This window comes from Epinephelus fuscoguttatus, linkage group LG16 (assembly GCF_011397635.1).
Source record: "Epinephelus fuscoguttatus linkage group LG16, E.fuscoguttatus.final_Chr_v1".
Taxonomy (NCBI): Eukaryota; Metazoa; Chordata; class Actinopteri; order Perciformes; family Serranidae; genus Epinephelus; species Epinephelus fuscoguttatus.
In genome coordinates, this window is record NC_064767.1 from 13,476,719 (window position 1) to 13,500,744 (window position 24,026).

The window sequence follows — 24,026 nt, forward strand, 5'->3', positions numbered from 1 at the left end:
TAAAATGTTAGAGTTTGCTAAATTGTAGCATCTCCGATCTCTTTCTCTCCAATGATCTTGCACATACTGTAGCAAGCGACAGAGTGAATGTACTGTAGCAAGCGACAGAGTGTGAGCTATACCCAGCATGCCGTTCGGCAGTATAAGAGTTAGCAGGGTTGGTAATATACTACACAGTGTTTCTGGCGGTAGTAACACACTACCAATAAAAACGTCACATATCTTAAAAGCACTTGACACTACCCTTTCTCTGGTCCTCAGCAATCCCAGCCCATTATCATTCCCAAGTTATCAAATGTTGCTGGTCCTTAAAAGTACTCCCACATGGCTGACAATCCCACTTTTTCTCTGTACTTTTGTTGGGACTACCGGAACATTCTCTAGTGCCTGCACATTGTTGTTTTGAGACATGCCTCTACATGCTGGTGGATTGATAGAAGTGATAGAGCAGATCACTAGAATGGACTGCTTGAATCTCGGAGCGCTGGGCTGGATAGAAACCTGGATCCGATTTTACGTAAAGCTGGATCGGGAGTGCTTGGATCCGATTTCTTCCATGTAGTCTGATCCGATGCCGATGCATGTATTTTGCTAATATCACGGGCCGATGCCGATCCAAATATCAGATCGGGACATCCCTAATTTTCGTCAGTGATTTGGACGTCAGACACCGACGCAAACCTCGGACTGTCACCAGGGAGGCCACTGTATCCTCCCGTGTGAATGTTGAGCCAAATTATGATCTTTTTTTGTAAACCTAACCATGTGCTTTTTTAGCACAGCAAAAATGAGGTGTTTACCGACATTGTACGTTTATTTTGAAAAGACTGTATGCATCTAATGAGCTGAACCTGTACATTTCCTGTGTAAACGGAAGTTTATTTTGAAAAGACACAATGCATGTAACAGGTGTAAATTGACAGCGTCCCAGAATGTCAACAACAGATGCAGGAGGATACCCAGCACGTCATATTCAGATGTGAAAGTCTCCTGACAAAATGTTGATACTTGACAAGTCGGGATGAGAATGTGTTGGCAATCCACCCACCAAGTTTAGAGTTGATCATATGAACAGTTGTCAAGAAAATCGAAGGACAGACAGACAGACAGAGACTCCTTCCGTTTTAGTCAGATTTAATGATTCGATTGAGCAAATGATGTCACTTCACATATTTGCTCATCACCCACTGCCCGGTTACAACTGTACAGACTATAAACTATATTTACATTTAAAACAGGTCTAAATCTTCCTATTGGAGGGTTGAGTACTTCCATCATTGTGTGATCCATTAAAAATTGTCCATTCACTACAGTATTGACCTTAAATCATAAAATACATTACTCCAAACCATTCATTTTGATTGTACTTGTATGTGTTGAAGTTTTCTTCTAGAGTTTGTTGTGGGTCTTATGGTTATAAAGCATAAGATTAATTAATATCCTGCTGTTCAAGTAAAAACAAGGCTTCCCCATGGCTGCAGTGACACATATTTTACAGTCCTGTCCACGGGAATAGTTTGTCGGTAATTATGGAATTGTGTAATCTGCTAACATGATTGATCAAAGACGCATTGCATCCGTGCAGATAAATCCCATAAAGCTTGTTTTGCAGGCTTTATGGGTCGTTAAGCCCAACTGTTGTGGTCACCAGGGAGCAATGGAGTCACCTCCTTTTTATCATAATATATGCACGGCATTTTTCACATAATACATGTGTTGGTAAACAGCATATGAAAGCGTTATTGCCCCCCCCCCCCCGAGGACTGTTCTTTGTTGTGTGTACTTTGAGGCTGCTGACAGTACAAAGTCCTGCAGGATCAATGCTGTGTGTATAATCCCAGCAAAGAACATCCCCTTTGGTACAACTGCTCTATAAAAAAAGGTGATTAAATGTTCTGAAACAGGACTGCATCATGGTCAAAAACAGCATATGATTAGGACATCCAACATCTGTGCCAAGAGGCTAAGCATCTGTTGGCACGAAAATTGAAATACATTTCTGGCACACATATGTATTTACTTTTATAGTAGTCTTTAGCAGCAGTAAGTTGAAGTCACCTCAGTTCAGCAAGGTATGTCTTAAATATTAAAAATCCAGGGTGCATCTTGTTTTTGTCATCTTAGGTCTTACATCATCCATCACCATTTAAAAAATACCATATTTTAATCAACATTTTGTTTAACAGTCATTTCCCAACAGCAATTTAGGTCTATTTTCAAAGCAAAACTTTCACACCTTTTGTTTGGCAGCCATCAGGTCTGTACCATTGTATCGCTTGATCTTTGGTTGGTGTGTCATTTTAGCTGCCATTGACAGAGATCTCCACATGTTAATGGCTGGTTCACAACCTGTAGACCTTTCAGCCATACAGTTATTCTGTTACCTCTCTTATTTTTTTATTTTTATTTTTTATTTTCACACTATTACACAAGGAAGAAGTTAAAGATGATGGTGAATTATAAAAAAGAAAACTAAATTTGTGTAGCAAATATTTTGTTAATCATCTCACAGCCTCTTAGATTCATCTTGGTACCTTGGATTTTCCACCAAACTGGATGTAAAATTGCCACAACACCTATAAATTAGGAAAAACTAAGTGATTTTTGTGATACAGTTTTCAGTTTGCACCATAAAGATCTTAGCAGCTTGGTCTGGCTCCTTCACTCAGTTCCAAACTAATAAATGTACAATAGGTAAGAAAGAGTGAGACTTTAAAAAGATGTGGGTGTTGTTCACTTCAGTCCTGCTGTCAGTGAAGGTGACTGCTTTGATCAGATACATTTATGTGGTCACCAGAGTGTTTTCAGGAATGCTCACCCAGGAAAGTGGAGCGAGGCAGAGAGGCTATTCTGTTCAATAGGAGGGCACATTCAGTCACACGTGTCAACCTGTCTGAGGCTGAGATGCAGCTGACAGCCAGTGAATGCCACAGGTGTGCCTCTACCTTTAATTTACCTTTTAACCCATCGCCCCTCTTCTCTCGCTTCCCCAGTGATGCAGCCCGTGTTTGGCCGGTAACATCACCTGAGAGCCAGGTGCGTGGTATGTAATTGATTTTCTTTTGTGATAATCATGATTGTGCAGTTGTTACAGACTTGTTTTTTTAATGTTTAGTTCCATCCATGCGAGTTGGCACCATCAAAAACAAAACACATTGGCATTGTACATTTCCGCAAACCAGGGGTACATTACATTTGTGTGTTTCCAGAGTGATTAAGTATATGAGCTGACTTTGTCATGCTGAAATGAATGGTGTGACCCCTGCCAATATGCAGAAAACTGTTTGAGACCCAGTGACACAAGAAATTGTTTTTTAGCAGGTTATTGCTAGGGTTGGGTACCGAAACTCAGTACTTTTGTACTTGGTACCAATTCACGTCGGTAGTACAGAGTACCAATTCACTTAAAATGAATCTGTGCCAAATTTCGGTACCTGAGGTGGAGGCGGAGCAAGAGCGCATGACTCGCACCTCAGACTCAGCAACAATGGCGACAAAAAAAATGTGCAAATGTGCTGCAAGTTAACATGCAGCACTGTTCCTAAATGTTTTCAATAAAATGTTGAAACTGAGAAGTTTAGACTTTAAAAAGTACCGAAATAAGGTACTGTTTGGTACCAGTACCGAATTCCAGATACCGGTACCGTATCAGTTCAATTATGAACGGTACACAACCCTAGTTATTGCTCTATTTCTAGCAGCTTTTAAGCCACCACATGTTGGAGTTTTTTAATGACCTGTTGCTGTTTTTCCAACTGAGATAGTGCCATGAAAAGTGGTTGTATTTTACAGAAACAGAGCTGTGTTTCCAGTCCGGATTGTGCTGGCAAAACTGGGTACTTTAAGACAAAACATTATTTTATCCTAACCATATCCAAGCGGTTTTCGTGTCTTAACATAACCACACATTAACCACAGCATTGATGAAATGTAAAATTTAGCGTATTCTCTCTATAATTAACAAATGTGACATATCCATGGTTTGCAGTAACGTACAATGCCAACATCATTCTGGTCACTGGGTTGTGTCAAAATAACAATAACTTCACTCCTCCATTAGTTTTCATGGTGGATGTGTGTGTGTAACACTGTGCTCCTCCGAGATTTTGGATGCACTCACTTTTGGATGCTCTTTTGGAAATGTGTGCCCCTGCTCATATCCACTGGCAAACACTCTCCATAAATTTTATGACAGGAAATGGAGCCGTGCCATGGCGGCAGCGAGCCCAGAACGAGTACAGTTCAGTGGCTCTCAACCTTTTCAGCTCACGGCCCCCAAAGTGAACCAATTTCTTTACTTACAAGGCTGAGGGCATGAACGGGCCGCACTATGAACTATGACAGCAAAATATATATCTTTTTTTTTTTTTACCCATTTCAGCTCAGGTTACCTCAGGCAAATCACAAGGTAATGACCAATACTTGTACCCATATTCACAGTCATGCCTATTTTTCTCTGGATGAACTTTTTGTTGTTTAGTAGGCAGTTTGGATTCTTTCTTATTAACTTGAAAGGTGTATAATATTTCCCGCACTTGCTTTTTATTTAATTTTTGGTAACCTGGATGAATCTACAGCGCCTCTGTTACAGTCCTTCTCTTAAGGTTCAGAAGCTGGGCATATTTTTGCATTAAAATAAATATTACACAGAGCACCTTTAATTAATGACTAGAGAGGAAATGAAGATGGAAAGTACAATGTTCACACGTTCTCAGTACAAAGAGATTTTTATGAAATTGACTAACTTGCCTCGGTTGCATCTCCTCAGCACGCAGTGCAAATTCAAGGTAATGAGGACAAAGTCTCAGCAGCACAGTCTGTACTATTACTGGCAGGGCAGTAAAAAAAAGTCGTCAGACAAATCCAACTCTGCAGTAACACCTCTTTGCGACTTATCTCTTTACACATTTAAAAAAACACAATAATAGGGGGAAAATGGCAGAAATAGGACAAAGCATGTCCCAGCTGTCATGTTCAGGGTACTTACAGTCAACATACAGTAAGAGCTTATTCCTGTTATTACACACAGGACATGGCATCAACATCAAAGTAATTGGAAATTTGGTGTGCACATATACAGTATATGCACTCTGTCACTGCTCCAGTTCACTTCCCCAGAGCCAAACCTGTGCTTTACTATAATGAAACCCTGAGCCGAGAGTCTCCTAATCTCAGAGGGAGTGGCTTTGAAATGCCAATGAAACGCCGGCTATCATCTGCCCTCTTTCCTCCTACGTCCAAATCAGATTTCTACTCCCTGCCGCACCCTAGATTAATGGCCCAAGAGACAGCTACATTAGATCCTGCGCCTCTGTAATTAGTTTCTGTGATCACATAGAACTCAGTAATAGCAGAAGGTGAGTAGGTGAAGAATCTCAAGCTTGCTCCTAAAAGTTTGACACCTTGGAAGATGAAAAACTGAAGTTTGTAGCTACAATGCTGACAAGATCAGCTAAATAATTAATTGGTCGATCAAAAGAGAAATGATTGTCAACTATTTTAATACCTAATGAACATGGGCGGGTTATGAGACAATGGGCACTACCTCTCTTACACAGGAGGAAGACACTGACTTTTGGGTGGTTTTGCCTCTTCTGTTGTTGTTGTTGTTTATCTTTTTGCAGCTCTTTTGCATCTTCTTGTGATTCTTCGTAGTCATTTAGAGTGTCATCCTGGTCAGTACGTTTTGATTTGAATAACATTTTGCAGGTAAAGGCCCTTGACATCCTGGGGCCCTGGGCCTGTGCCTAGTAGGCCCATTCAGTTTTCCATCCATGCCAATTAATTTTTCAAACCTATTTTCTCAGTCAGTTCCTTCCCAAAGTTTTAAGTATGATGGGATCCTACAATGAAATATTGTTTAAACACTTTTATTATTTCATGGGAAAATGTTCTTCATGTTTTTTCCTTCTTTTACTTACTGGTTTGAAGTGGGCGGGGCTTAGTTGGAAAAAGATGATGACACTTATTTCTGAGCTTCTATTGGAGTGTAGCGACATCACACACAATCCTGATGAAGCAGTATATCTTCCTTTTTTTGTTAAAAGTTTAATAAATAAAAGCTAAGAACTCATGAATGTTTAATGATATAGATAAAGACTTGAGACTATTTGTGCGTACCAGTACTCATACTATCATACTATTTAGTATGACAGAAAAAGGCATCAAATTCAGTGTGCCAAAAATACCAGGATGTTCTACTGCACCTGGTCATATTTTGTAGTATGAAAGCCAGCATGCTTTTCTGGCTGTTCTGACCCTCAATCCTCTGCGCTGCTGACGATACATCACATTGACTGAGCTGCAAACAGATGACAGTTTGACAGCTCATTAACAGCTGTCTGAAGCCGCAATGACGGACGACAGCACCTTGAAGTGACTGATGACCAGTTGAATAGTGATAATCGGAACATTGAATGTTTAAGTGAACAAAATAATCGTAAAGTTAACCAACAAGAAAGTGACAAAAGGGCATAATGATAAAAGTAACAGTGACAGAGATGTAATTTGCCGTGAATAAAATATACAATGTGTGCAGTTATAACTTAAAAGTTAGAACCACATTCATTGCAAAGAAGTAAAAGCAGATTCTGTCTCTGGTGATCTTGGTGAATGGCGTTTTGTTTTATCATCAAGGTAATGGATATATGAGCAATAGGGGCAAAGTTCAGGGCGCAATGTAATGATGATGCAGTATGTCCTGATTGTGTGCATACTTCATGCAACAGTATGTACTATGTAAGGGCCTAACATACTAAAAGTAAAAAGTATACTTTTGGAACGCAGCGCATTTTCTAGGGGTTTTAAGTTATATACTGCCCACACTTTGCAGGTAACAGCCCCCCAAATGTGATGTTCAGCCTGTCGTCTATCACTGGAACTTGATTATCTTTGGGCTGTTGGTTAGACAACACAAGGAATTTGACGACATCACCTTGGGGTCTGAGAAATTGTCATTTGGCATTTATTGTGTATTTTCTGACATTCTTTAGACCAGAAATAACCAGCTGTTGAACTGATAATGACTTGGTATGACATGGGTATGGATTGGGATAGTGTCACTGAAATAAAAAAAAAAATCTACAAGAGAAAAGCAGACCATCCTGAAATCTCAGTTTTAACCATGATCCACTCCTCCATTAGCTTTTGTCTGGATAGCGCCTGGCTCACAAGCTATTGTGTGACATAATACACAACAAGGCTCACACTGAGCCACGACCAACTCGGGAGTGCTCACAGGACTGTCACACACTGTGTCAAATCTAAAACACGAGGTGCATAGTTTGAAAAGAGACTCTTCTGTGCTGTAAATCAACCTTTAACGATGACTGAGTAAAAGGCACAGGCACATTCAAATAAGTCCTAAGTGATGATTTTTCTCTATACATCTTTACATCTGTACTGTGTTGGCTTCCATCTTGTGATATCACCTACTAGTTCCTCACATCATCGAGTGAGCAGCCTGGTTATAAAACATCCGATGTTGATTGATAAATCGTTTTTCAACGAAGTCGTGGTCAGGACTTGAGAAGAGGAAAAGGGAGCAAGTTTTGGCACATTCAGCAAATTGTGGTATTAACAAAAAAGCTTCTTCAAAAGATATAAACACATGTCAGGTCTGGTAGATCGTCAGAGGACCTCTGAAATAAGGTTTGTCCCAGAAACAACACGGCTGACGACTTGTGTACAAATTTTACATGTCAGTTGAGCTTTTATTGTCCTCTATCATGCTTGTCCATTGACGGAAACTCAACATTTAGAAGCAGTGAAAAATAGTGTCACTGTGATGACCAGGGACCAAGGTGAACACATTTGGCGTTGTAGCCTCATGGGCCGCTTGCTCTCCAAGAACTCCTCCATTTTTGTTTGTTAGTTTTCCTTGGCTCAGTCTGAAAATTCAAGACACTGGCTGCTGCGGTAGAAAAGTTTCCACTCATGGTGGTGATAGTGCCAAGTCAGTGTGTAGCTCCACCAACTTTTGTAACAGTGTCATGTGCAAAAGACTGTTCAGTAGGGTAGCAACCAGTTGTGAATGCACCAAGGTAGCAACCATCGTTACAGTAGCTGGCCATAATTGTTCAGTAGCAGTGAGTGCACTGCAGCAGCCACTATTCAGACAATATGAATTCATCACAACGTTCCCTCAATTTTTTCCGCGATCCCCAGATAATAAGATTTAGGCTTCTAAAGTGTTCCTTCATGTGCACCCATTTAATCACAGCATCCTGCTTCATCTCACCTGAGCAATCATTTCACAAATTTGGGGAAATAACCATTCTGACAGCGTGGTGGCCTTGTGCCGCAGTCTAAACCCCACTAGGCATTCTCCCTGGCAGTTGTCTCTGTTGGTCTCTGCAGCATTGTCGATTGGCAGACCTACAGCTTTACACATCAGTGTCTGGCTTCTCCACCAGTTTCAGAGCCTCGTGCATGCCAGCCGCCGACAGCTTCCGATTGATGTTCCTGTAGCGGCACCGCAGGAGGTTACTGTAGGTGGTCCTCAGATCTCGATTGAAAAATGCATAAATAAAAGGATTAATGAGGGAGTTGGCGTATCCCAGCCACAACAGAGTTCTTTCCAGCCAGAGCGGCACACAGCTGCACTCCACGCCACAGACAAACGGCCTCGCAGTGGACACCAAGAAGAACGGCAGCCAGCAGAAGGAGAAGGCGCCCACCACGATGCCCAGAGTGGCTGCAGCCTTCTGCTCCCGTTTGAAGATGGACTGGTTTTTCCTATGCCGGCGTTGGTGGTGTTCACCGGTCTTGAGGAGGCGAGAGACACGCGTGCTGCACTCCTCCTCCACCTCACGCTGGAGCTTTAACGCCGCTGCCACACAGTCCAAGCTCTCCTCTTCCTCAGGTTCCTCCTCTTCAGCCTCTGTCCCTTCGACACTAACTGTTTCTCCTGATGCTGCTGGCCGGTGAGCATCATGCCCCCCTCTTCCCCCCCGAGGAGCCGCTCCTGCACTCTGCTCCCCGTCCCTGGGGAAGCCAGTGATGGTGTGCTTGGCAGCGCTGAGCTTGGCCGCCCGGTAGATCCTGTAGTACATGATCAGCATCACTGACATGGGGATGTAGAACGCCACAGCTGTAGAGTAGACGGTGTAGCCAAAGTCTTGACTGATGAGGCAAACTCTTCCGTCATTGACGTTCTGCGCCCAGCCGAACAGAGGGGGCAGGGTGATGGAGGCTGAGAGGAGCCACACTGACAAGATCATTTTGGCCATGCAGCAGCCGTTTTGCCGGACAGGATACGTCAGGGGTTTTGTGATACCCAGATACCTACAGAGAAAAATGATTAAAAATCTCTTAAACAGGCAGACACATTTTAATTTAGGTTGTGATCTCTTTAACAAAGGTATTTTCTTGTCTTATTCTACTCTGAGTAAGTGATGCTCCCTCCACCCTCAACAAGGTGCCCTTGAGCAAGGTGCTTAACTACAAACTGTGGTTGCCATATGCAGCCCCCAGGTTGGAAGCTGAAAGCTCCAAGATGCTGAGAAAGACCATATGTGACCAACAAACCTTTCAGTGTTAAATAAAGCTTAGCTGCTCCACATGGGCCATTTCACTACAGAGCACACTTACAGGATTATGCCTCACTGGTTTAAAACAATACATATAGTACATTTAGATACTGGATTTAAACCACCAGCCCACAGCAGATACACAGGCATGTAGGTGCTCATGAAACATCTGCATGATTTTATTAAATTTACGAATTTATATGTGAACAAAAAGCTATAAATCATTCATTACAGTGATTTTAAATTTAGATCTGGAGCAATTTGAGAGTCATTTCTTGCATACTGCTTCTGAATGCTTTCACTCTCCACTCTGGTCCTTTTATTTCCGTTAAAAGGGTTTTCAGTTAGAACGGAATCTGGCGCACAGTGGACAAAGAACCGTATCGAAAGGTCACAGGTTTGATCCCCTCATCAGCCACTTTGTATCACCAGTGTTGTCCCAGTGCCCTTGAGAGAGACAATGGACCTCCGCGCTCTGACCTCCCGTGTATTTGAGCGACAAGATATTTTTATTAGAATGCGTAATGGATTTTTTTTTAAGAATATAGTGAGAGGGAAAAGTGGGATTAAAAACTAAGGAAGGGATATTGCCAAAAACGTGTCTGCCTCTGACAAAATCTTCATGTGGAGAGTCTGATTCCAAAACTGCGATGCGTAAAAGTTGAATGAATCAATAATAAAAAAAAAATAAGGGTACTTATATTACAAGTTGTACATCTGCCCTGGTGTCCTTTCTGTCTTGTGCTAATAATGACCAAGTAACTTTATATAGTGTGATAGTTTTTACATACTGTTTTACTGCATTTAGGAATAAACATCTTCACTCTGTTAAAGGCATAAAATAAGTTTATCTCACCTGTCAATGCTGATTACGCACAGAGTCATGATGGACGCGGTGCAGCACATCACATCCATGGCGATAAAAACGTTACAGAAAAACTGTCCAAATATCCACTGACCGCCAATCAAGTCCGTAATGCTGACAAACGGCATCACGGCCAGAGCCACTGACAGGTCCGCCACGGCAAGCGAAACGATCAGATAGTTGGACGGCTGGCGCAGCTTTTTGACGAAGCACACGGAGATGACCACCAGTAAGTTCCCGCAGATGGTGGACAGTGTGAGCATGGTGAGCACCCCGCCGATCAGGACTTTCTCAAACCGGCCGTAGCTCAGGATCTGCTCGCCGCACCGGGTCCCGTTCGTCTCCATGACCTGCGGCTGACTGGAGGTGGTTGGAGAAGTCGTTGCTGCCGCTGCTGCTGCTGCCTCTGCGGCGCCCTGCGCAATCTTCAGCAGCCGGGGCGCAAGAGCCTCCGAGATCATCATGTTGGTGGAGCCCCCGGGATCTCCACCACCGGCTCTATCTTCTATCATGAACGACGACCTCATGTTGCCACCACCGAAAGTTGCGTTACTCGCTCCCACAACAACCATTCTGCTGCCTTCTGTTCCTTTTTATCCATGGACTTGGAGACCCGTCCGGTGGTGACATAGATGCGCACGGATGTGCCGGTGGTGGTGTGAGAAATGAGTAATTCCTTTCCACAGCCCCTCCTCAGGCTAAACTACTCTGACATGCTCTCTTTCCTTCATAAAGCCTCAACGCCTTAATTTTTCTATTTAGAGGCATACTCGTCATTACGCACGTGGCACGCCGAAGGCATATTCCCAAAAGACCTGACCTATAAAATACGATTTTATTTCTTGTTGTCCACCCTGACAGCCCTCCTACTTCTCGGTCCGATGTGCAGAAAGATAGAAACTTAAAAACCGCAGTGCGCGCGTATATATCTCAAAAGTTGACGTGTGACGTCAAAAGACATGTTGGATAGCCTATAGGCTGCCGAATACCGACTATTTAAGCATGAAAAAAAAAAAAAAAAAAGATCCACGGCACACGAAAAATCTCTCAGGCCTCTTTGGAGTTTATTCTACTGAAAATGTCTTGGCAAGGACAAAGTGTGTCCATGGATGAGCGTGCGTAATTGCGCAGAATGACGAAATGTTCTGTCTGTTTCAAATTTATTTTGGTATCGCCTCTGTTATTATTAAGCGTTTCTCTCTCCACGCACTCACGCACGCACGCACGCGCACACATACACACACACAGGAGAGAGATAAAGACAAAGGGTGAGATTACACAGAGTGTGAGAGGACAATGAATGATGGTGTGAAGGAGTGGGCAGTCGCCGGGCATTTTAGAAAATTGCTACTATTACTATAAAAATAATCCATCCAAGAAAAACTGAGGAGCGCCCTGCCATATTTCTGAGATATGACAGCACAGTGTCATTGGGTTATATTTCTGATTTGTTCCAGGGTCTGTTATCGTTCCACTTTTAAGGAAAAAGATACAAGTGACTTTTTTCATGAAGACAAGCTTAATTTTAAGGATCGGTTATGTAACAAAGGTGGGGGAGCTCAAGTGCCATTTTCCCTCAACTCACCCGTCAGTCATTTTTGCTACTTACAGTTCAAGCGGAGGCATTAAATTTTAAGTGTTAGGACAGGAGGTGCAATCTACCTTCACCTCACTTCTAAAACTTCTGAGATTTATGTTGCAGGAGGTGAGAGCAGGAACCCAAACTGCTCCCGAAGCCTTTTCATCATTTTCTAATCTTAGCCCAATTATTGTATGATAACCCCATACGTGGGTATGGTACTAATGCCTCGGTTAGCCTTGGATAGTAGTGCCACCAAGTGGTCATAAGCCTTTACTGCATGTTGCTGCTGGTGATGGCACTGGAATTTCCTCTGTCATGTCCACAAATATTTATTTATAATTTTAGTTTTTAAACCAGAGAGAAATTACACAGTGTAATGTATTTGCATGTCTCCTACAAGGCCCATGTCTGGGCATCAATTCATGATCCCTTGAGCCAGTCTGAACATATAAGCAGTTATTCTGTGTGCCATACAGGTAATGACCACAGAATAACCGTATGAGGGAACATGTTGTGTGTCTGTCTGTACCTTTGATTTTTGAGAGAAGCCAAAGACAAATTTCCACAGAGGTGTACAATAAAGTTATCTATCTATCTATCTATCTATCTATCTATGTTTTAAAAATGACTGGTGTTAGAGCTGTGGTTCTCACACTGGGATCTGGGGTCTTATCATCGAGGGGTTGCCTCTGGGTCAAGAACATGAATCAATTTCACTTTAATTTGATCCGCTGGAAGTTGTTCCTCCAAGGCAAGATAAAAACCCCTCTAGCTAAGCTTTACTCTTAATCAGTGGTTTCCAGCCTTTTTGGCTTGTGTACCCTCTGAGTGAAGCAATGTCTTCAAGTGACCCCTCATGCAACCCTGTATGTTATGAAACTGCTATCTTAATTAGGTTTTTATGGCAAGGTGATCACTGCCTGGATTATGTTCAGAGACAACGTTTCTTTCAGGTAATCAAATGTACTGTGTAGGCTTTGCAAGGAGGTGGTTAAATCGGTGGGTAGAATTTTGGGTTTGCTCCTGTTTTAGTTAAGGCAACAAAACCACTTGAGTTAAAAAAAAAAAAAGGGTAGTAAAAAATAATGTTGTAGTCACTATCAAGATTTTTGCAACTTGCCAGGTACATTAATTAGCAACATTTTTTCTTTATGTTAATACAAAATTTATTTAGCATTACATGTCCCTTAAAACATTAGCTGTTTCACCATCACAGTTAATGGAAGTTCAGCCGAAGTGAAATTTCTTCCTCAGATTGTTTGGATGAGAAGCTAGTACTATGCAGCAGCATCTTATTATGATATGAAGATCTAAGGCCATAAAGTGGAAATGGGAGTCTGTGACATGAAAACATTTGGGAAACTGTCTGATAAAAGTTTCACAGGTGATTTCATCAGGTGATATTGTTGCTTGCTACAAAGTCACTTTTAACCAGGGTACGTACACAAGAGGGCCGCAGAAAATAGCCGACTACACAAACAAGACTCAATCATTAAACAGGTCAGACTGCTAGAAAGGACATCTACCTTCAAAAGTTTATTTTAACCCGTAGCAGCAGCACATTTATGCAATATAAATCACTAAAGGCTACAGATTGACCCCAGCAGCACCTGAGGTCAATGCTCTTGCTGATTTGACACCACACTGAAACCCTTGTTTGTGCAGCTCTGATACTCAGTGCATACTGAGCTCCGAAAAAATCCCTGCATCCCTACCAATTTGCTGTCAGAGCATCAAAAACTGCTCACATCAGCTACATTTTATACACAACATGACATGAACTATCGTATTTTATGAGCAACATGATGAATTGGGGTATTAGAAGCAGGTCACCAAACCACCAGCGTAGTGGAAACTTTGGTCCTGACTCTGAGTGCTCCCCTGATGTTTTAATGTCAGCAACTTTGAAATAGATTGCTTACAGTCTCTTACAGTATTTGCTCTGATATGGAGGTCGATAAGTTAAAGAACAGAATCCACTTTAGGGAATTGCAAACTTTGGAACAATCAAGCATTTCTAGCCCTGACTCCACCCCCATCCAACAACTCTGGGATGAACTGGAACGGCCTGAGCAGCTCTTGTGGCTGAATGGGAGTTTCCAAAATCTGATTGGGGGCCTTTCCAAAAGAATGGTGGCTATAATAGCAGCATAATAATGCCCATAGTTCTGGAAAGACATGTTTAATTATCAGATATGGGTGTAGTGAAGGTGTCCACTTGTAGTATATCTACGCAATTATATCTTATCTGTTCTCAATAATTAGTTCAGCCTGAAATCTTTTTTGTGCAGAGAGAAAAATTGGACTTGCAGACAGGGTTTACAAATGAAACTAGCAGTCAGATAAGCACCACATTTCAGACATAAATCACCAAACCATTAAAAGACTAGAATTAGTGCTTTGTGGTTGCATGCCTCCATGAACCAGTCAAGTTGCACTTACAGTTTACATCCATGTCTGTGAAAAAAACGGATGCTTCACACACATCGTCCCCCCGGCAGCACCCGAGCACCCTGTGAACACCCAAGATCAGAGTCAACAATAAAGTATCTGACCAAACGTCTCCCTCTATTCCTGAGATATGATTTTGAGTTATGGCCAGAAAAAATGTTTGTGCAGTATACTGTGATGTCACAGTGAAGTTAACCTTTGACCTTTCATGGCTTCATCATTATATCCTAGTAGACATTTGTTTGAAATTTTGTCATAATTAGCAAATAAATTCTTGAGTTGCAGCCAAAAACATGTTTTGTGAGGTCACAGTGACCTTGACCTTTAACCACCAAATTCTAATAAGTTTATCAATAACATCAAGTAAATGTTTGTGCCAAATTTAAGGAAGTCCCCACAAGGCCTTCTTGAGATATTGCATTCATGAGAATGCAGCTAACAAGGTCACAGTGACCTTCCAAATTCCAGTGAGTTCATCTTTGACTCAAAGTGGACAGTTGTGCCAAATTTGAAGAGATTCCCTCAAGGTGTTCTTGAAATATCACCTTTACGTGAATGAAATAGATGCAAGGTCATGGTGACCTTGACCTTTCACCTTTGACCAATAAAATCTAAGCAGTTGATCAATAACTCAAAATGAATGTTTGTGCCAAATTTGAAAAAAAGGGAGACAGACATGTTGACAGTGATCTTTACCTCTGATCTATGGCCACCAAAATCTAATGAGATGGATGTTTGAGCTAAATTTGAGGAAATTCCCTCGCAGCATTCTTGACATATCACATTCATGAGAATTGGATGGACATCTGTCCGTCCAATTCTATCTAGCCCAAAAACATAATGCCTCCAGGCCAGGAACACTGCTGGTGCTGAAGCATAAAAATAATCTTTTTGGGAATTATCAGAGCATTAACAGCTCACATTATAACATACTTACACACGCATGCACACACACACACGCACACACACACACACACACACAAAACTGTGAAAACTTGTCTCAGCACTCAAACACCCGTTTTGTTTTGTAGACCTGGATATGATTTATCTTTCTCAGAACTTTAGAATAACTTTAAATCTTCCTGCTTGAGAGTTGTCTTAAAAGAATCTAATTAATTCCATAATTAAAGTCATAGTTGGACAAGTGTGTGTCTGAGTAAAAACCTGCCAGACGTATCATCATGTTCATCGCTCTCATCTTTTGAAAACCTCAGTTTATTGTTTGAGCATCATTTTTTTGTGCGGTTTTTATGCACCCGCTGGGACTTAATACGACCTTATAATACCTGTTTTCCACCTACAATCTGTGATTCTTACATTAATTTTATTATCTTACCTTCTTTTTTTGTCTTTTTCTTTCATTGCCCAATTCCACTATCCTGATAGGAACTCAAGCCAATGAATATATGAATAAATGAATACGTAAAAGCCTGAATATCAATCATCTCCCTTCCTCTTGCACGGCTACAACTTGTTTACCAAGCGCATTAAACTGAAGGTCATGCTTTTGTTCCTTTGGTGGGCTATTGGTCTTTTTGATTTTTTTTGATTAATATAACCTAGCAAATAATTAAGAGGCAAAAACAAAAGCAAAAAATTGAATTAAGTTATGATGACATATTGCAAGATTGCTGCATGCATCACAAAGCTCAATAATGCGCGCGCGCACACACACACACACACACACACACACACACACACACACACACACACACAGTCCATATTCCCCAGGTTGTTGGTAATGTGTTTGCTTTGAATTCTACACCTGCTGTTCTGACTTTCATACATAACTTTTTCCTTAATTATTAGCAACACAGACTCAATCATTTTTAATGGTCACTTAGATTTTCACCCATGTTCCCAGAGGATGAATATGACTGAATTTTAAGACTTTTAATCGTTAACATTGGTACGTTGATGTAATAAATCCTCAGTCATGCTTTCCACACAGACGGTGGCACGGACATCAGCTGATGCGATGACAAGAAAATGTTTGGATCTTTTATATTCCATGCGGATTTTACCTAACAGCAAACTAATACACTTCCAACAGTGGGTGGCAGTGTATCGAAAACTCACATCTACAGAACAGTTCTCTACGGGATGCACATTTTTTTCCTCAGATGGTAAAGGCATGATCTACGCTACTCTGACATCCTCTCCACATTAAACCGTCATCCTACTGCCGACATCAGGTGAAAGTGAAACTAAGAAGATTCTGCTGAGTCCGGAGTGAATGTCCGTTGAATATCAAACCAACTTCGATGTGGTGAGGCGGCTGCAGCTGGCTTGACACCAGTGTTTTGGTTTTGGACTTGAGTGTGGAGCAAGAGATTGGAGCATGCATGGTTGGCAAACACTCATGGCCCTTGCAGAGGCCTTTGAGATTATTGTTAAAATGGCACTCTAAATGTTAATATTGTTAAACCAACATTCTAGTATTACATGCTAAAAATTAGCATACTAAAATGCTCACTTTATGTATGTGTTATAAGCATGAATCACACTATCACGAATCATGTGACAGAAGTAATTTCACTGTTTGGCGACTACCAAAATTGACCTCAAAGCTGCAGCAACAGCGCTCCTGCCAAATAATGTCGGGAGATGGCATACAGTAACATTAGGTTTTCTCCACTGAAAGAGCACCCTAGAGGGCAACTTATCATGATATCTCCATTTAAGGGCAACCTAGAGGGCATAACATCACATTTTCTCCAATTAAAGGACACCCTAGAGGGCATAACATCAAGTCTTCTCCACTGAGAGAGCATCCTAGAGGGCATTATATCAAGTTTTCATCACTGGAAAGGTACTCTAGGGGGCATAATATCACATTTTCTCCACTGAAAGAGCCTTAGAGGACAATTTATCACTTTATCTCCACTTACGGGCAACCTGAAAGGCATAACATCACATTTTGTCCAATGGAAGGGCAGCCTAGAGGGCAAAACATCAGGTTTTCTCCAGAGGGTACTTTATCATGTTATCTCCATTTAAGGGCAACCTAGAGGCCATAACATTGTGTTATCTCCACTGGAAAGGCACTCTTAGAGGGCAAATTATCATGTTATCTCCATTTAAGGGCAGCCTAAAGGGCCATAACATCACGTTTTCTCCACTGAAAGAGCACCCAAGACAGCAATTTATCATGATATCTCCATTTAAGGGCACCCTAGAGGCCATAACATCACATTTTCTCCAATTAAAGGACACCCTAGAGGGAATAACATCAAGTCTTCTCCACTGAGAGAGCATCCTAGAGGGCATTATATCAAGTTTTCATCACTGGAAAGGTACTCTAGAGGACAATTTATCACTTTATGTCCACTTACGGGCAACCTGAAAGGCATAACATCACATTTTGTCCAATGGAAGGGCAGCCTAGAGGGCAAAACATCAGGTTTTCTCCAGAGGGCACTTTATCATGTTATCTCCATTTAAGGGCAACCTAGAGGCCATAACATTGTGTTATCTCCACTGGAAAGGCACCCAAGACAGCAATTTATCATGTTATCTCCATTTAAGGGCAACCTTGAGGCCATAACATTGTGTTATCTCCACTGGAAAGGCACTCTTAGAGGGCAAATTATCATGTTATCTCCATTTTAGGGCAGCCTAGAGGCCATAATGTCACATTTTCTCCAATGGAAGGGCATCTCAGAAGGCATAACAACATGTTTTCTCCGCTAGAAAGGCAGCCTAGAGGGCATTACATCAAGTTTTCATCTCTGTAAAGGTACTCTAGAGGACAATTTATCACTTTATCTCCACTTACGGGCAACCTGAAAGGCATAACATCACATTTTGTCCAGTGGAAGGGCAGCCTAGAGGGCAATTTATCATGCTATCTCCATTTAAGGGCAGCCTAAAGGGCCATAACATCATGTTTTCTCCACTGAAAGAGCACCCAAGACAGCAATTTATCATGTTATCTCCATTTTAGGGCACCCTGGAGGCCATAATGTCACATTTTCTCCAATGGAAGGGCACCTCAGAAGGCATAACAACATGTTTTCTCCAATAGAAAGGCAGCCTAGAGGGCAGTTCATCATGTCATCTCCATTTAAGGGCAACCTAGAGGGCATAACTGTTTTTAATTTTGTTTGTTGTTTGTTTATTTGTTTATTTACTCAGGGGCACCATACACCATATTGTTAGCTATTAGATTATTCTCCAGGCAGCAAAAATATAAATTTCAATTCAAAATACAAAATAGGGAGATAAATAAACAAAATGATATTGTTGAAAAAATTAGGACTTTAACTTAATGTAAATTCATCGTGCGTGGTGTTATGTGATCTTTTATTTTGAAGGCATCGTCGCGTGAAAGCAGCTCTGTGTGAGCTTCCTCCACCTGTCGCCTTGCTGAGACAGGAAATCCCATTCCAGTGAGTCCACAGATTCCTGCCACAGTTTCACGCCTCCCCACAGGGAAGCGGTGTAAATACTGTGTTGCCTGGTTGGAGAGAAATCCTCCTTTGCAGCAGCAGACTGTGGAGCGCTGTGCTGTAGCCCTGGCGTGCAGGCAGGATTATTTGAAGGATAGAAGGACCCGGATCTGGACACCTTGAGGATCACAAGTATCAGCTGGAACGGATCTGAAAGCAAGGTAGTGCTGAGGAATAAATGACTGACGAAGATGAGAAAAGGGCGTCTATTCTTTGTGTTCATGCATCGCTGGATGGGTGACAATTTGTGATGATTGTTCGTCAGGTGTCAGATGATCTTCGCTCCTCTTCCTGGAAACCATCGCGGTGGATTTATGCAACAAAAGGAGAGAAAAGCACAGACGCTTCCTTCTTCCACCTTCAGAGGATTGACGGCTGGCCTGACATCATTGGCTGCTCGTTGGGAATGAATCATCGCCTTCATCAGGGGGGGTCAGGGATGCTGTCACTGTCACTGCACCCTTAAAATACCACAGGCAAACCCACACGTACACAAACCCACCCAGACCCTAGTGCGTGTCCGCGCTCTGAGATTATAAAGCCGCTTGTTTTCTGGAGGCAGCATGGAGGAAATCCTGCGAAAGCTGCAGAAAGACGCGTCCGGCCACAAGCACAAAGCTATCCGCGATGCCTGCGTCTACGCCTGCGGTGAGTTTACCACAGCCCCCCACCACCACCACCCCCGGCTCTCCGGCTGCAGGAGGGATGCGACTGTATACACTTCCTAGCTTTTAGGAAACATGGAGCGGCTGCACTAATCCCACAGGCCTGAATTATATCTGAAACCATGGTGTAGGAATATCACAAGGGAAAACCAGTGTTTCTTACAAGTTGAGAATTGATGTAAGGTGGTCAGCCTCACAGACTGATGGCAGGGTGCAGGTGATTTACGTGTCCATGTGCTGGAGGGAACCTCCATCATCCAAAACAGGAGGTGCACCTGCTGTTTTTAGGTGCTGGCTTTTTGTGAGCCCAGCTGGGAACTGGGAGGTAGCATGCATTTAGAAAAGTCATTTTTCCAAAAAAATGGCACATAAATTCACCATTCTGGCAGACTTTTCTATCAGTTTACACTTTAAACTGCAGAAATAATGGAGATGCAGACTATACTGCTTATTTATTGGCTTGTAAAGTGTGTGGACAAACCTTAAACAACTTAAAAGTACATCCATTTTCTTCAAATTCCTAATTTCATAGCTGAATTTAGGGTGCAGCGAAGGAGCCAGTTTGTTTAAAGGTAACGAAATTAAATTGTCAGTACCTTTAATCATAAATTTGAGGCCAACAAACAATGTGCACACATCGTATGTAGGTGCGCATGTCATCAACAAGTATGCCATAACCTCGATTAACTAGCTGCATACTTAAGGTTACTGTGGCGGTGATCATGGAGAACATAAGAATTATTGAAACATAAGATCACTATAAAAATACGACCACATCACAGATACAGATCCATCCAGGAATATGTATAATGTATAACAAGGATTTATGAATGTAGTGCTTGGAGCTTTATGTATATTGTTAAGTGGCTGCTATAATAAATATTTCACAGGCAGTCTTGATGACATCATGCATAACACAGCTTACTCGTGTATTTTAAAGATTGTGCTTTCAAACAGGATCTGAGGCTGTCAGTCCTTAAAGATGCTGACATATCTAATGAGAGCTTGAATGCGATTTGAAGGAATATTATGTCATCAGCAAGTATGCAATAACCTCGATAAACTGTAGCTGCATATGTCAGTTTACTGTGGCAGTGATCATGGAGAACATAAAAATGATATAAAGCACAGTAAGATCACTATAAAATACTACTGAGTATCACAGAGACTCATACAAGGCTTGGGGCTTTATGTATATTGTTTAGTGGCTGTTATAATAAATATTTCACAGGCAGTCGTATGATGACATCATGCATAACACAGCTTACTTGAGTTTGTGCTTTTAAAGGGGATCTGAGGCTCAGTCCTTTAAAAAAAAGCCCAGGTAACGACAGCGTAAACAATCATCAACGCTGACATTCTTGCTGACTCACTAGTCCTCTCTTACCCCACTAAAAGGATTGTAAAAGGGTTGTTAAAATTAAAATAATTTCCATGACTTATCTTCCACACACAGAGACCATGAAGAACCCTTTCAAGAGGTTTTCAGACTTTGAATAGAAACTCTCCCCAAGTCTCATTACTGTCTGTCTGCACAGCTCAGTGCTTCAGCCCGCAGTTCTCTCCTCAGCGAGAAAGAAAAGCCTTCGAAACAGCATTCGGAATATGTCGCACTAAATTGGTTGGAAACAATCCCAAGGAGAGCATATCAAACACCATTAAAGTTTGTGGAAAAAAGCAGTTTCCACTGACGTCAGGGCGGATATAATTAGTATTAACGGGCATGATGGGCCAGCCTGACCTTTCAGTGGCAGGTGAGACAGCAAGTACAGAATAGGCTCACATTGTGCTGACGAAGGGACAATCATGCAATCTTACACACACACTGAATTAATGCACACACACTGCAAGGGCATGTTAAAACCTAACGCCGACTCAGGGCCCTGGACCTGTGCATGTGCCTGCATACATGCGCACAAATGCAAAGTGTATGCATAAAGTAAGGTCTAAATTGTGACATATTAAATACAGACAATATCCCATGCGCTATATTTCACTTATGTGTGCACTTAGACTGACGTGGATCGATGTGGATGGACTTCATCAGCCAATTAAATGTTTTACAGAATGCCTTGAAATGTTTGGAGATACGCCATAACATCAATCAATGTGCAGCTCATAGTTGTCTTGATGTGAAGCAGACGTCTCAAGTGAACGCACACACAGAGCCAGGGCACAGTTTGGACTTCATACAGTGCAGTGCAAGGACACAGCTACTGTACACTAAACCTTGAAGCACATATGCAACATGACAGCCTGTGCAGAGTAACAGGAGATTTATGCTGTGTTTTTAGAAATGTCAGCAAGTCTCATATTTCATGTTTCTACTGGGAAAATGCAGCAGTGTGTCCTTTGTTAGTTAATAGTATGAAGCCAAGGTTTCACAAGGTTCCCGAGGTAAAGTTATCTGAGGTCATCTTGTCATCACGATGTACTGTTCATTTTAAATGCTGCACAGTGTCACTTTTAAAAAGCTTTAGTGAGGCTGGGCAGTATTGTGATATCATATCGGTATTGTTATACAAAAATAGATATCATCTTATATTGAGGTGTTGTCATATCCTGGTTTTAAAGGCTGCATTACAGTAAAGGGATGTAACTTAATAGAACTTATAGAACTGAACTTAATAGACTGTTCTATTATTTGCCCTCCATTTAGCCATTATATCCACATAATGATGTTTAAATATTTTATTGAAGCCCCAACAGTCAACTCTACAATATCATCACAATATTGATATCAAGGTATTTGGCCAAAATATTGAAATATTAGATCATCTCCACATCATCCAGCCTTAAGCTGTAGTAACGCACATGTTTTAGTATTAGCTTTTGATAAAGCATAAGGTTAAAGCTACTCTGCATTTTTCTTGTTTCAGGCATTTTCACTGAAGTCATAGTTCTTTCATAATGAGTCACAAGTTTAATAAGACAGCTGGGCACTGTAGTTTCTGACAAACATTACTCACTCAGGAGGAAATAATAATAAACAATTTATTGGGGACTATTTTCTGTGGCGAATGAATACACATTTGGTGCCCTAGAGTTAGCCTCTCCGTCAGCAGGAAGGTGTAAGTGAGACTGAGTTAAAATAAACTTCAGTTTTTATGACAGTGATGCAACAATTCATAATGAATTGTTAGATTTAAGTTCTTTGCTAACTAGCTAGTTCATTCATTCATTTATTTTCCGTAACCGCTTATCCTGTTGGGGGTCGCGGGGGGGCTGGAGCCTTTCCTAGCTGACATTAGGCAAGAGGCGGGGTACACCCTGGACAGGTCGCCAAACTATCACAGGGCTGACACATAGACACAGACAACCATTCACACTCACATTCACACCTACGGACAATTTAGAGTCACCAATTTACCTGCATGTCTTTGGACTGTGGGAGGAAGCCGGAGTACCTGGAGAAAACCCACGCTGACACAGGGAGAACATGCAAACTCGGCACAGAAAGGCTCCCCCACCCTGGGTTTAAACCAGAAACTCTCTTGCTTGCTAACCACTGTGGCGCCCACGTAGCTAGTTAATATTGTCAAATACCGTTTACATTTGTGTGGGGAGCCAGATTATTATTTGAGTAAAGAAAATCTCATGTTTCTCTCCTAATCTTCCCGAGCTTGACAAATACAATATGTAACAGCTGGGAGTTCATGTTTTCTTTTGATTTAGGGAAATATAATACAGCATATCTGGTGTTGTTAATCACAGTTTTTTTTAATTAAATTACAGAAACCCTGGAGTGTCAGAATGGATCAGCCAAGATTTCCCCGTCACAGCTTCGGTAAGTTAAATGCAACAGATTTAGTTTTGTTTCAGCTCATTTCAGTTCAGTTTAACTCAAAGCTTCAAATGCATGAAGTCAGAACTTGTTATACTGCAGTTGCTGTAGCAAACAAACACAAATGTAAGTGAACCTAAACAAGAAACGCTTAAAGCTGTCCATCATTGGCTGCTAGAAGGTTTGTTGGACTGTGAAGTGTTTGAATGAAGTGGTAAGACAGGTTAATTTTGCCTTACAGCTACACATAGTGTACAGCCTCTGAGGTAACCAAATATTGAAATTCAGACTGTGTCTGTCGGAGCCCTGTGGCTTGCACATTTACACGCTGTATATGATTTGAATTTATTTAAATTGTCAATGATCCCTGGGATGTTAATGCAAATTTAAGTACTAAACTCAGGAATTCAAATCACTCAGTTTAATCACCACTACACTTTAACGGCCAGAGACGATATGAATTCAGAGAGAGGCTGCACACAATAGCATCTGTCTGTCGAAGATTGTGCAATCAAATACAACATCCTGTAACAAATGTTAACTCTGTGAAAACTGGTGCTTCTTCAGACCTTTGCATTCAGACCTGCACAATATAATAACAAGGGTCATTACTTTCATTTACTGCTTTTCACAGAGTTTTTAAAAAGGAGTAGATAGGTGAAAACAGATTTGAGTGCATCTCCCCACACGCCCAAAAG

At 41.6% G+C, this 24,026-nt stretch overlaps 2 protein-coding genes across 3 annotated transcripts in view; one reads left to right on the forward strand and one right to left on the reverse strand.

Moving 5' to 3' along the window:
- Window positions 1-1,780: 1,780 nt before the first annotated feature.
- Window positions 1,781-11,475, reverse strand: LOC125903153 (5-hydroxytryptamine receptor 7). Its single transcript, XM_049599872.1, has 2 exons — window positions 10,387-11,475; window positions 1,781-9,285 (listed from the first exon to the last, which is right to left on the reverse strand). The coding sequence occupies exons 1-2, from the start codon at window positions 10,965-10,967 to the stop codon at window positions 8,385-8,387; spliced, it is 1,482 nt and encodes a 493-aa protein (XP_049455829.1). The 5' UTR covers window positions 10,968-11,475; the 3' UTR covers window positions 1,781-8,384.
- A 7,339-nt stretch (window positions 11,476-18,814) lies between these two features.
- The window catches only part of arfgef3 (ARFGEF family member 3), a 71,588-nt gene continuing 66,376 nt past the window's right edge, over window positions 18,815-24,026 (forward strand). The window contains exons 1-2 of one of the 2 annotated variants that reach the window (XM_049600143.1): window positions 18,815-19,527; window positions 23,280-23,331. In XM_049600143.1, the coding sequence (XP_049456100.1) occupies window positions 19,443-19,527; window positions 23,280-23,331 (137 nt within the window). In that variant the 5' untranslated portion in view covers window positions 18,815-19,442. The remainder of the gene's footprint in view (window positions 19,528-23,279; window positions 23,332-24,026) is intronic. The other variant, XM_049600144.1, reaches the window with a different exon arrangement.

Bases quoted from the DNA above. Each gene is read 5' to 3' on its own strand.
- LOC125903153 (XM_049599872.1), bottom strand. From the start codon at position 10,967: ATGGTTGTTGTGGGAGCGAGTAACGCAACTTTCGGTGGTGGCAACATG. The intron at 9,286-10,386 runs GTGAGATAAACT...TTTTCTCTGTAG, and splicing joins TGCGTAATCAGCATTGACAG to GTATCTGGGTATCACAAAAC.